At 40.3% G+C, this 12533-nt stretch overlaps 2 protein-coding genes across 2 annotated transcripts in view; one reads left to right on the forward strand and one right to left on the reverse strand.

Annotated features, from left to right (window-relative positions):
- cenpp (centromere protein P) overlaps nt 1-12533 on the reverse strand; it is a 79867-nt gene that overhangs the window by 28248 nt on the left and 39086 nt on the right. The gene's annotated exons all lie outside the window — the stretch shown is intronic.
- Nucleotides 1019-12154, forward strand: aspn (asporin (LRR class 1)). The gene is made up of 8 exons (XM_069711294.1): nt 1019-1107; nt 4395-4655; nt 6225-6337; nt 8272-8485; nt 9448-9558; nt 9739-9832; nt 10255-10393; nt 10771-12154. The coding sequence occupies exons 2-8, from the start codon at nt 4439-4441 to the stop codon at nt 10966-10968; spliced, it is 1086 nt and encodes a 361-aa protein (XP_069567395.1). The 5' UTR covers nt 1019-1107; nt 4395-4438; the 3' UTR covers nt 10969-12154.

Genomic DNA, 12533 nt, shown 5'->3' on the forward strand with positions numbered 1-12533 from the left:
TGAATGTTTGCTTAAAAATGATTTGAACAATAATCAGTTATCACAATAGTTGCCGATTCATTTTCTCTGAGTCAGCTAATGAATGAATTGCGAGCGTGTTTCAGTGCTAGCTGTATTACACCGTTTGAATATAACGTGGTGACGGAAAGTCTCTCCACTTCACCAGCTGCTGCTGCTGTAGCCTTTACGTTAATGTAGGTAAAGTCTTTTAAAGTATATATTTCTATTTTCATTCCTTCCAGGTAGATCAGTTCAAGAAAATGTTGCAGTGCCTCTGCATCATTTGACAGAAAATTGTAATAGCAGCTGAATCACAGAGATTCATCATCCACTCATGGCAACTGTGAGGAACAGATTTACTCCTGCTGCCGATCACTGATCATTACTGATGCCGATCCAAGTGTACCGGGAGTCAACACGTCGGCCTGAGCCCTTCAGGGGAAGTCTGTTACGACGAAGCCGTCAGATTAAAGGAATCCCTCACACAAAACAAAGGATGGCATCATCCTAAAACTCCCTGGCAGGGCAGGCTCACCTCCACCCTGTTGATGTTTCACTGAGGAAAACCCAAAAAGCTGCTGCACACTTCCACTATCCTTGTTTAAACCGGCGCTACCGGGCCTCGGTGCAGGAACCGTTCACGTACGTTGATGTAAAACATTTAAAATGCGGCAGTCGGGGGTGAAGGGAGGGGACGTGACCGACCCACCGACTTGTTCTATATAAAGACCGCAGCACGCAAGGAGTCTGACGCTAACAATCCTGGCATCACTTCAAAGCTCCTGATGAAAAGCACATGACTGAAGTCCTAACAATGCCTTTTTCACAATCTAGTCCCCGAGACAGACAGATGCTGTGAGAGTCCAGAGCTCTTTCCTGAAACTGAACCTCTCACCCTGAGAGTGCAGGGTTTTCCGTCGGTGGGGGTGTCCTGGGAGACTTTTTCTTTTTTTTTCCTGCAGAGAGAGAGAGGGTGATGTTGTTCTTCATTCACTGGGAATGTATTGACTGAGAATTCAACTCTCAGCCTTCCAGCTGGACCCTGCTGCTGCTGCCGCTGCTCTTCTCACTGTGTGGGGTTTAAACCTGGACACAGACACACCTGAGGTAAGACACACCCTGGACTTATTCACACAAAAAAACAACAACAACAAATATCCTAATCTTTTTAGTGGCATATTTTGTTTTTTAAGAGAATGCAGCAAACTGAGTTGTTTTGGTCAGTTGACAAGACTGATGTTGAACAACTTAAAGCTGGTGGAGGTGTTTTAGTGGAGCCACAAGATTAGGCTGCAAATTATAGTGTGGAAATCCTGATTTTACCAGCTGATCTTGGTGTAATGGCAGGACAAGTTCTTAGTTCTGAATGAGTTCGATTTTTTTTTTGTAAGACGATGCCTAATTGGTGGGTTTTTATCTTGAATGCTGTGATAATTAGTTACTTGCCTTGAGTTCTTGGTTTTGCTAATCTCGTTTGACAAAAAGGCTTCAGTAAAACATCCAAGGACTCATTACAAATCTTAAACACAAGCATATGAAGGAAATCTAAAGCAGGTCAGAAACATTTTCTGACATTTTAATGACCAAACAATCACCCATATAATAGTAAAACATAATTTAGAGGATTTGAAAGGCTGGTGACATCTCCCTGGTTCGGATGTTTTATGAAATGCAGACCTCCTTAGAAGTGTGATCTCTCTGCATCAGTCTGATTGGAGGAAAGTGAAACTCATTGGTTTTCAAATTCTTGTTTGATGAAGTAGGAAAAAAAAACGAGATTTATCTCCAACTTTCTGCCAAGTTGCAAAGTGCCCTTCAAAAAGCAATCTCTTTTTTTGTGCTAAGTGTGCACATGTGGGATAACGAGACTGTCTGGGTGCAGGGGAAGGGTCTGAGCTGAGCAGATTTGCTGTCGCAGCAAGATGCTCGACCACCGCCACATAGTTGTGGGTGGACGGCACGTTCAAGTGGAGCGTTCAGAATGCATCAAGATTAACAGAAGCACGCAACCAGATGATCTCGGGCCCCTCCGCTGGCTTCGTGTAATAGAGGAAGATGTATAAATAATTTTGTGAATCGCCACAGATGGTGAATAGGTGAGAGCTGGGCAAACATTTATGTTGGCTGCGAGAACTCATTTCCAATGGAGGTTTTCAGAGCTTCATGGAAACACTGGAAGAAAAAAAAGAAAAAGAAAAGAGCAGCACTTACTGAAACTGATCTCCCCAGGAACTCTGCATGCCCTTGCACCATGTACTGCTTTAGTAATACATTCTCAAATCAGACTGTGAAAACGAAACTGAACTCCAGCACTGAAGACAGTTTGGCTACGTCTGAGGTGAAACCAGCACATTGGTTTCTGGTTGTATTCAGTTCTAACATCCCGAGTGGTGGCGGCGGTAAAGTTGAATACAGCCACGAGAGTAAATACCACTGTCAGAGTGATTGATAGCCTCATGGTACCAACCAGTGGGACCACGATGTGGGACCAGCAGCAGGCAGCAGGAACCCCTCATAACTTAGTTATAAGTGGTTATGAAGAGGACATTTATGCATCAATATATCAAAATGAGTTAGACCACAGAGCGGTTCTTAGCTGCTACTAAATGCTGCATCCAGTAACTGTCAGCAGTAACTCACCAACGAGCAAACCGTTTAGCTTGAAGAGTAAAACCTAGAATATACGGTCAACATGCGTGACCTGGGAAGATTGAAAGTACAGTTCAAAGAGGTTAAACCTCAAATTTGTCTAAATATCACACAACAGACAGACAGAAGGACCTAATAGCAGAGCTATTGAAATGTTTCCCGCGCACAAAATACTGATTGACATACATAGTTCTGGATATGTGCATATATATATATTTACATATAAATAAAGCAACGTCGTACTAACATTTCCAAAAGATCAGCAGGTGAGTTGAAGAAACAGTATGGCCTTTTACAATTTTTATTTATGCTACCGGGTGTGACGCAAAACTTTCGGTTTTGATTGCTATTGATTTGACAGTGTTTCCGAGCAACAGATTTACATTGTAATGAGGTATCAAGTATTGACATTGATTGAGTTTTAATGGTGCGAGTAAATCGCTAGTTTGGAACTCTGTATTAGTCACTAAGGTCCATATTTGGTGCAAGACGATTGTGTTTTCAAACTCTTTGTTTTATGTCCCGTGTCTGTCGTGAAGTAAACCGTAATTGACGTTTCGTTGCATTTAAATAACCGACTCGAGACACCATCAAGGAGTGCAGCTCCCACATTGAGCACCACTGCTTTAAAACGTAGCAGATGTTCCTGCAAAACTGCATTCAAATGGCGCTGTGAGTTCGCGTTTAAGACAATGGAAGAACAGTACACAATAAAGTTGGCTCCACAGGCCCACTTGGTTCTGAGAAACTGAGGCCAGCTGGGTCCGAAATTTGAATTTATGCGGCGTACCATAAATATTACAGTGAGAATACCGTTACAGTTAGTCACAGTGAGGGAAGGGAGCTGAGATAAATTGCTGGGTTCTGAATTTCTGCTCTTTTTTTTTTTCTGCTGGTGGAATAAAACACTGTTTGAAGGGAGTCATGACTTCGGTTGGATGTCTGGTTTCTTTTACGAGACTTGTGTTTGTTACGTCCCGTGTCCTGATGGTCACGAGTCGACGTACTTCTGTTACTGGAACAGAAACTGCAGAGCGTGAGTTCCACCCGAAAGGTTTTGTCGGTGTACCAGTCTATCGGGTGTAGCGTGCTATTAAAAGCTGGCAGACGCCGTTGGATATTTATTAATCCTTTACATCGTATTAACTCACACCACAACATTTTAATTGGCTGTATTCAAAAGTGGACGTAGCTTCCGGGTCCAAAAAATGAGGCAGATATGGAAGTGCCTGAAGCTGCAATATCTCCCATTCAACAAATTAGAATTCAATACATTTTCCAACGAGATATTTCGGTATTGTTCGCTAAAGTCGCTCCTTCTTAGTTTTTTGACGGTCCATCTGAAAATAATCCGTCATTAATTAGAAAATAATTTTCAAAAAGCTGTGTTTTTGGGGGCGTGTCTGTTTGATTGACAGGCCCGTGGTGCAGTCAGGTTACAACTATCGGTGGGCGGGACGTGGTATCGTCAGCTTTCCAACTTTATATTTGAGAATAACGGATCTGTTTGCTGTTCATTTTTTTTTCTTACCGACAGTATGACAGCATTTACGTATCTAAACTGTTTTAGTTACAATTACAGCCAGTGAGAGACTTTTGAATGTTTACATTTCCCCCCAAAATGACAACATTTTGAGTATTTCATTTGTTTTCTCTGCTGTACTGAGAGCTGTACATTTGGTTATACCACCAATCATAACATCAGTCTGGTTGTACAGCTAACCTAATCTGTCTTTTCTCCACAGCTCTCCCTGGTTGCTGCTTCACCAACCAGAGTCCTGGTAAAACCATGAGGTTCTTCCTCCTGCTTTGCCTACTGGCTTTGGGCAACGCCAAACCCTACGAGCCAATCAACGTCATGGACTACATGAAAAACTATGACATCATGATGGCGGATTCAGATGACAACGACGATGACGCCGACGACTATGATGACGACGACGACGATGACGACTGTCCGGCCAACTGCCGTTGCACACCCAGAGTGCTGCAGTGCTCCGACCAGGGTGAGAACGCACGTTACTGTCAGCACGGTGTGGTGAAAACTTACAGACATATGGGACATCCTGAGTTTTAAGACCAAGAGTGAACATAAGTCTGGTATTAATCTATATTTTTCACCTTGTCAACAAATCCTATGACTCTATAAAAACCAACGATGTCTCGGTCCGACCAGCGACTGTTTCAGACTTCCTGATTCTGTGGCACTCATCCCGAAGCCTATTGGCTGGTACTGTAGTTGTAATTCTTTCGAAATGGCTCATAAATCTATAGTTATATTAGAGTAAAATGCACTAATTTCTGCCAAAAGCTTGGAACTGTTTTTATCTATTGTTGTTAAAACAGCAGGACATTTTGCATTTGTGAGGGCTATTTTCAGTGACAGTTTAATTTCCATTTGGTGCATCGTCTTAAAAATCCCTGGAAGTGCAGGTTCATCTCCATCCTCTTGGTTTACAGCAGCACGATGGTGGACTGAGTCAAAATAAACTACCGCTTACGTCCAATGTTGTAAACGTGGCAGAGGATTGTGATATATGAGACTTTGGATGCACAGACACTGCTTATTAATATAATCGACTCATTGTTGGTTTGGATCTGCATATGGTGTTTTGTGGAAAGGAAAAAAAATACTTTGAAAGGACTTTGAATTGTCCTTCAAAAAAAATCCTGATAAAAAAAAAAATCACTTTGAAATACGCGATCAAGATAATTAATCCCACAAAGGATCTCGTAATTGGATTTATAAACGGACAATATGAATGTTAGAAACTGCCAGAATTTGTGATCTTGCATCAAAGAAAAACATTTGCATTGTGGAAGCAATGAAGCCTAACAGGGTTTTGACACCAAACTTCTTCAGTAAAATTATACACAGCAAACCTATTATTTTCAGTATTTCCAATTCCAAATTTGTAGGTTTTGCAGCCAAAGTTATACTGTAATACACTATAAATTTGGGATTCTGGTATTGATGGGTCCCAGATGTTATTGTGGTGATAACTTTACTGAGAAGAATGAAGGAAAAGTTCTGTGCATCTCCGAATTCTTTTAACGATCTGATCCGAATAAATCTCTGGGAATTTTTTTTTATGATGGAAATGCCACATCAGGAAAATCCGCTCGCAAAGTGCCAGTTTATGGCTTGGTAGAATTACATATAAAGGAAAAAGAGTTACTTGGCATGTCATACTCTAAATCTTGTTTTGTCACATTTTTTGCAAAAGCATCACATTCACTCCTCTCGACTGACATATTCCAGTTTCTGTACTTTGACTAATTCCAGTGTTAAATGACAATACGATGTGCCTTCTCTTACTTCAGTCCCATTCAACTCTCTTTACCGCATCATTACCATCTAAAGCCATAAAAAAAAGCCCAGAGTTCATTGCCACAGTCATGAAAAAGTCCTTTCAATCACTACCAAATTCTTTAAACCGGACTTTCTTAGAGTTACAGTCAGAACTGACTTCTTCACCTGCAGCTTTCTGTATTGTATTGTAACAATAGTCTGATTCACATCACTTTTGCTCCACCTCTTGTTTCTAATCAGGCATTTGCGTCTCCACCAACAGGTCTGATATCTATTCCCGAGAAGATTCCTGAGGACTCGGTGATGATTGACCTCCAAAACAATGATATCACAGAGATCAAGGAGGACGACTTTAAAGGCCTCAGCAAGCTTTACGTAAGACGAACCTTCAGAACGGGTTTACGCTGCAGTCAGTGATGAACACCGCAACCCATTCTTGTCCACATCAAACAGACATAAATATGAAGCATGTCTGGAGTTACGTGCAGTAAAAAAAAAAAAAGATGGCGCTGAACCAGACGTGCAGCGAAAAAAAAAGATTGAAGTTTGAGCAATGCTGATGGTGCTGTGTCAGTCACATCATGCACTTACAAACTAATCCAGGTTATAAATAAATATCAGTACCAATCTTTCTCCTACTGATTAAAAGTACTTGCTGAGTTGAACACATATGAGCACAGCTCTTGAGCCTCGTTTGTGTAGACAGGTGATTGAAAAAAGAGATTTTCCGTTCCATAAGACACGACCGAGACAAAGCACAAATGAAGGCAGCGACGTAGACGTGCTTGTAAGAAGCTACCGCTAACGTTAGCAGCTCGAGCTAAACGCTAATGTTTGCATGCATCACAATGACAAAGCTAATATTTCACATTTAGCAGGTTGTGTTTCACATTTTATCATCTTAGCTTGCTGTACCACCACAGAAACATTTGATTTTGGGCACAAAGCTAATAGCTGAGGATGTCATTCATTTTGCAGGTGTTTGGTCGCAACTTTTAAAATAACATGTATTCAAAGTCACAGTGGATTCAAAAAGCCTGTATGACTTTCTGATTGAACCCAAGTCAACAGGACACATTGTCTGGAAACCACGAATCTTCCGGCAATCCAGTCATGGATGACGCATTAGATAAAACATTATAGAAGATATTACTTCAGCCAAGAAATGAGATATAATAATGATGTGTTCTGGAGGAAGTGTTGGATGTGTTGTTCCTAATGTTCTTCAGCCAGCTGTGCAGGACACCGCCTCTGCTATAGTCCAACATCTTATGAAAATAAACTCAACCTGGTTGTTTTCTTCGCCTCACCCGAGCTTGTTGGAGGTTTTGTAGAGTGGTGCATCAAGCAATAACTAAATATTTCTCCTTCATCTCATGGTCATAAAATCTAAAATGTGTCCCAATGCTTCTTTTCTTCCAACATAATGTTATCGATGACGTTCACAAATATCTTTTCTAAATCTGTAAATCAGCTCGCAATCATAAAAGATATGAGTTACATTTCTTACGTACAGTAAATTTCACCTCCCCTGTGCCCCACACTGATATGCCCAGAGCCATGAACCCTACAGGGCTAAATGTTGACACAAGACGTCTCACGAACAGAAAACAGCACAACTTCCTACTAAAGCAACGAGAGAGCTTTGGCTCACAACTTCTAAATGAAATCACATTCAGCCTCAAGATTCGAGTGAATGAGTCCCAGCTGAGGAGCAGGTTAATCTTTGATCTGGCTGCCTTTGCCTCAGCTGGAAACCAACCACAACACGGACTAAAAACTCGAATGCATCCCAGGAAACAGTGAGAACAATGTGCAAACCACAGCGTTGTGCTCATCAAGTGATTTGTCATCAAGTGCTTAAATGGAGCAGCTGACCTGAACTTGAGGTTTGTTTGAGTTTTATCAGTTTTGAGTCTGCACAGTGACTCCAGGTTTAATTAAACTGTAATCAGGATTTTTCTTTAATTATTCAAGTGAAGTCCAAAAAAAGCACTGCATGTCCAAACTAAAACAAAAAAACCCAACATTTGTCATTAATAATTATTTTGTGCCTCTTTTTGTTTAAAAACTTCTTGCCAAGAACAGGTTTAATGTTCGCTGGAAAAAGTTCATTCTTAATGTGATTTAACAGAAAAAATACATACGAGTCTTAATCGTAAGTTTTGCCGTTTGTTTGACTTGTGCTCGATGACCTTAACGTCAGCAAATACCGGAGGAGCAGCGACTACAACTGAGAGATGAAAAACGTTCCGTTCTTAAACGTGCTGTGGAAAACTCATTATTACGGTTCCTTTTCCCGACTACAGGGCCTGTTCCTGATTAACAACAAGATCTCCAAGATTCACCCCAAGGCCTTCAGGAACATGGACCATCTCCGGCTGCTGTATCTCTCCTACAACCAGCTGACCGAGATCCCCGCTAATCTGCCCCCCAACGTCATCGAGCTTCGTTTCCATGAGAACATGATCAACAGAGTCCAGAAGGATGCGTTTAAGGGCCTGAGGAAACTCCATGTGCTGGGTGAGACCTGCTTTCAGCTTCCTGTGTCAGATGAGCAGTGATTGTGTTTTGGGAGGCCACATGTGGGTTTGTTACAATCGTTACGTAATCGGCTGACTCATCAAACTAATTAAAAGTGTAAGTAAAATTAGGCATCTAAAAACTATTTGGTTGAAAAAGATTGGAGGTCGTGGTTAAAGGATAGTTAGGTGTTAGGTTTCAAATAAGATTTGACTTAATGCACTGAAAAATGAACTACTTTGATGAGATAACAACCATTTTTTTCCACAAAGCACAAGAAATCCAAACTGTGCTTTCTGAATTGCCAATTTCCCCTGTGCATGAATCAACCATGCCAACTACCGTACTGAATGTACATGTATGACAGCATTTCCACACGTATGTAATTGGTACAGAACAGCATGGATGTCTGCTCTGCTGTCCACGACCTCTGATTTGTAGTATATCAGGGAATTAAGGTGCACGCTAAAGTTTAAGTCTCATGAATCAGTGGCAAAGAAACCTTGAACAGTGTTGTTGCACATTTGATAGATTGAAATATATATATATTTTTAAATCTTGCTTGAATAACATGCAACAGGAGTTTGTCTCGTTAACAAAATAAAGCTTAATTTTAATCAAATGACAGATGAAATACAGAAGACATAATGTTACGTTTGGACAAAGAATTGCAGCACAGGAAGCAGTGATAATATGTTATTAATAACCCGCTGACCATAAAACTTTATTTCGGCCAATCCAAGCTTTTAAATCTTATCGATAGATCAACTCAGCGACATCTGTCAAAGCTATTCAAGGAGTTTCTTGATGAATTGTATTTACAGATAATGTAAACAAAGCTGCAGACCTCTGAGAGCATCTGAGGGGAATGTCATCACAATCGATGTGTTGTAATTCATGCTCCCTGTCGTAATAATGAATGCTGAACAATTAAACCAGATGTTTGGTGTTCATCCAAACAGAGCTGGGGGCCAATCCTCTGGCCAACAGTGGAATCGAGCTGGGAGCTTTCAACGGCTTGTCGACTCTGTACGTCGGCATAGCGGAGGCCAAACTGACCGCCGTACCAAAAGGTAGGAGGCCAGTCTCCTCGTGTCGTGCTGGTTAAAACACATTAATCCTCACAAACACTCCACAGTTTTACAACACCAGAAGTCAACTGCACAACTAATACAAGCTTAAAACTGTTAATGTCCGTTAATATGACGGGTTTGGTTCTGAATCGGTATTAATCGTGGTGTTGGATCTCCCAGACCTCCCGACCTCCATCACAGAGCTGAGCCTGGACTACAACAAGATCTCCAAGGTGGAAATAGAAGACTTCATCAGATATAAAAACCTGCTGAGGTAAAACTTTTAATCTACCCTCAACTGTTCCTCAAAACTCAGAGTAACAGACGAATCTCATATTTAAGCACTTGGACAAGTCAAGAATAACAAAAACACTTTGACCACATTTAGTAGCGTGACTCGTCTCCAGCAGGATCTGCATGATTTTATTTCTTCAACTTATTTTACCAGCGTTACTTCCCACCACCTCACGTACAGGGTGTCGCTGCAGGTTAACCTCATTTCTATGTTAACACAGTTTAACATACTGGAGACTCAATATAACATCATGTGTGTCCTTGAATTTAAATTTAAGAATCTTTTTCAATCTGATGTGTAAATCTGTATTTTATTCTTTTTTTTTTTAAACTTACAATTAAACCAGATGTTTGGTGTCTCCTCCATCTATCTTTTTTTTTTTTTTTTTGCCATGTTTGCAGGCTAGGAATCGGTTTCAACCAGCTCAAATCTGTAGAAAATGGCAGCCTGGCCAGCATCCCGAGTATCCGCCAGATCCACCTGAACAACAACCGCATGAGGAAGGTGCCACCGGGCCTGAGCTCCCTGCGCTACCTCCAGGTGAGACACAGACACTGCAACTAATCTGGCACTTTGGTCTCTATCAGTCGAGAAGTAAATGTCACATGTGACCCCACAAACTTTTTCACCATGAAAGGCCATCACTGCTGATGCTACCTTAGTAGTTTTTTTTTTTTTCTTACTAAGAGAAGGAACTCAATCAAGCAAAAAAAGCATATTTCCCCAAATTTCTTACTGTAGCTCGAGTAGATTTCAAAGAGGCAAAAAAATAAAGTCTCGCGTTCCTCGTTGTGCAACCTCATGGTGCTTAGTGTTGAACAATGAGAATGAAGAGGAGCAGTGTTAGTCTGCTTGAAAATGCAAAAAAATGAATAAAAATAAGAATTATTATAATCAAATCCTCTCTGTCCGTTCAGGTGATTTTCCTCCATGGCAACAAAATCAGCAGCGTGGGAGTCAACGACTTCTGTCCCGTCAGGCCCAGCGACAAGAAGAACATGTACACGGGCATCAGTCTGTTTGCCAACCCCGTTAAATACTGGGACATTCAGCCGGCCACCTTCCGCTGCGTGACCGGACGGAGAGGCGTTCAGCTCGGAAACTTCAGAAAGTAGTGGGGGGAGAAAAAGGATGCTCAGAAATGGAGGAGTGGCTGAGATCCTGGTGACGGTGTGAGCAAGGAGATAGAACTAGTTCTGATAGATAAAACTGTATTCCTAAAGAGTTAGCTGTTCACAAAATAAGATAGATTTTCATTATATTGATGTATATTAGCAATTTTACACATAAAAGTTCTGTCAGGGAAAAAAAAAAAAATCATTTTTTGAAAATGAATATTTAATCATAAGCTACCACACGAGGAAATGTTTTCAAGAGCTATAAAACAGAATAAAGGAGGTGCATGTAATATAGCACGAACAGCATTAACAGCTGTACAGTATAATGAAATACAAAACAAGAACCCTGCCCACCTCTATAAAAGGTACATTAAGGGATGCTTAGCTTTTTTTCTTTTTTTTTTACTCTGTAAACTTTCCCATGATTAAAGCGCCTCCTTGTGGTCACTTTTTGAACAAAACTACTCAGTTACTTCAGTGGTTTTAAAAGCTGATGCATTTTAAACAAAATAAAACCTTTTTTTTTATTTTAACGTAAGATCATGTTTAGGAAGATAGAGCAGAGTAGAAAACTTCCTACATCTCGTTTCAGTTGTCTTGTCCTTGAAACAATAACAAACAAAAAACAAACTTCCTCGGCCTTTCTTTTCCTTTTCATATTGTACCTTTTTTTTTTTTTTTTCTCATTTGAGACGTTGTAATTATCACAGAAGAGTCACTACAGACCAGAGCTGTAACATAACAGGAGCTTAAAGTAAAGTATATTTTCCATCCAGCAGAAGTCTGTACATTCAATGAATGAAGCTGGCATTATTTAGTGCAATAGGTCACTTTGAAGCCCCACGTCTGTGTTTATGAGGATGTTTCGTATTATCTCACTGCATGTCTGTATCATCTTTATTTAGAAGCTGAAAGCCTCGGGTCAGATTGGAATGTAAATTGGTGTAAATGCGTCCTCTGCAGGGCCGGGGATGGACTGACTATCTGTAACTAAACGTCCCTCTGTTTTTATGAACCACGGCATCCACAGGAACTATAGAAAATATTAAAATTCATAAGCAGTAGTCCCAAACTGGAATGTCTGAGAGCATCTTCAGTTCAAACATGTTCCCGTTTCTTCCAATGATCGCTCCGCTGAAATGGTGCTATATTTATTGAGGATGTCTTTAAATAAAACTGGAACACCTCCACGTTTGTCTTGACTTTTTTTCTCTCCTCTAAATGAAGAGTTATAGAGCAAAAGGTAACATTTGATTTTGATATTTGAGCTTGTATTGTCCTCCACTTGCCTCTGAATCAGCTGCATAAATTATCTATAAAATGGAATTATAAAACGGCAAAAAATAAATAAATTCAAATAGCTTTAAATCTTAAAACAACAACACAAATGGGGTAAGTCTCTTAATTGAAAGGCTGCTAACTGTATTTTTTTATTCATCAATATGAATGTCATTTAGTCTGTGAAATGATAAAAACGTTTGAAAGAAGTCCATCAAATTTCTTTGACCCTAAAATGACGTTTTTTTCAGACAAACACAGAAAAATATTATTTTACAATGTCA

Source organism: Brachyistius frenatus, unplaced genomic scaffold (assembly GCF_029030835.1).
Source record: "Brachyistius frenatus isolate BFR_SWC_R1_liver_20210118 unplaced genomic scaffold, ASM2903083v1 Contig_98, whole genome shotgun sequence".
In the NCBI taxonomy this organism is placed as follows: domain Eukaryota; kingdom Metazoa; phylum Chordata; class Actinopteri; family Embiotocidae; genus Brachyistius; species Brachyistius frenatus.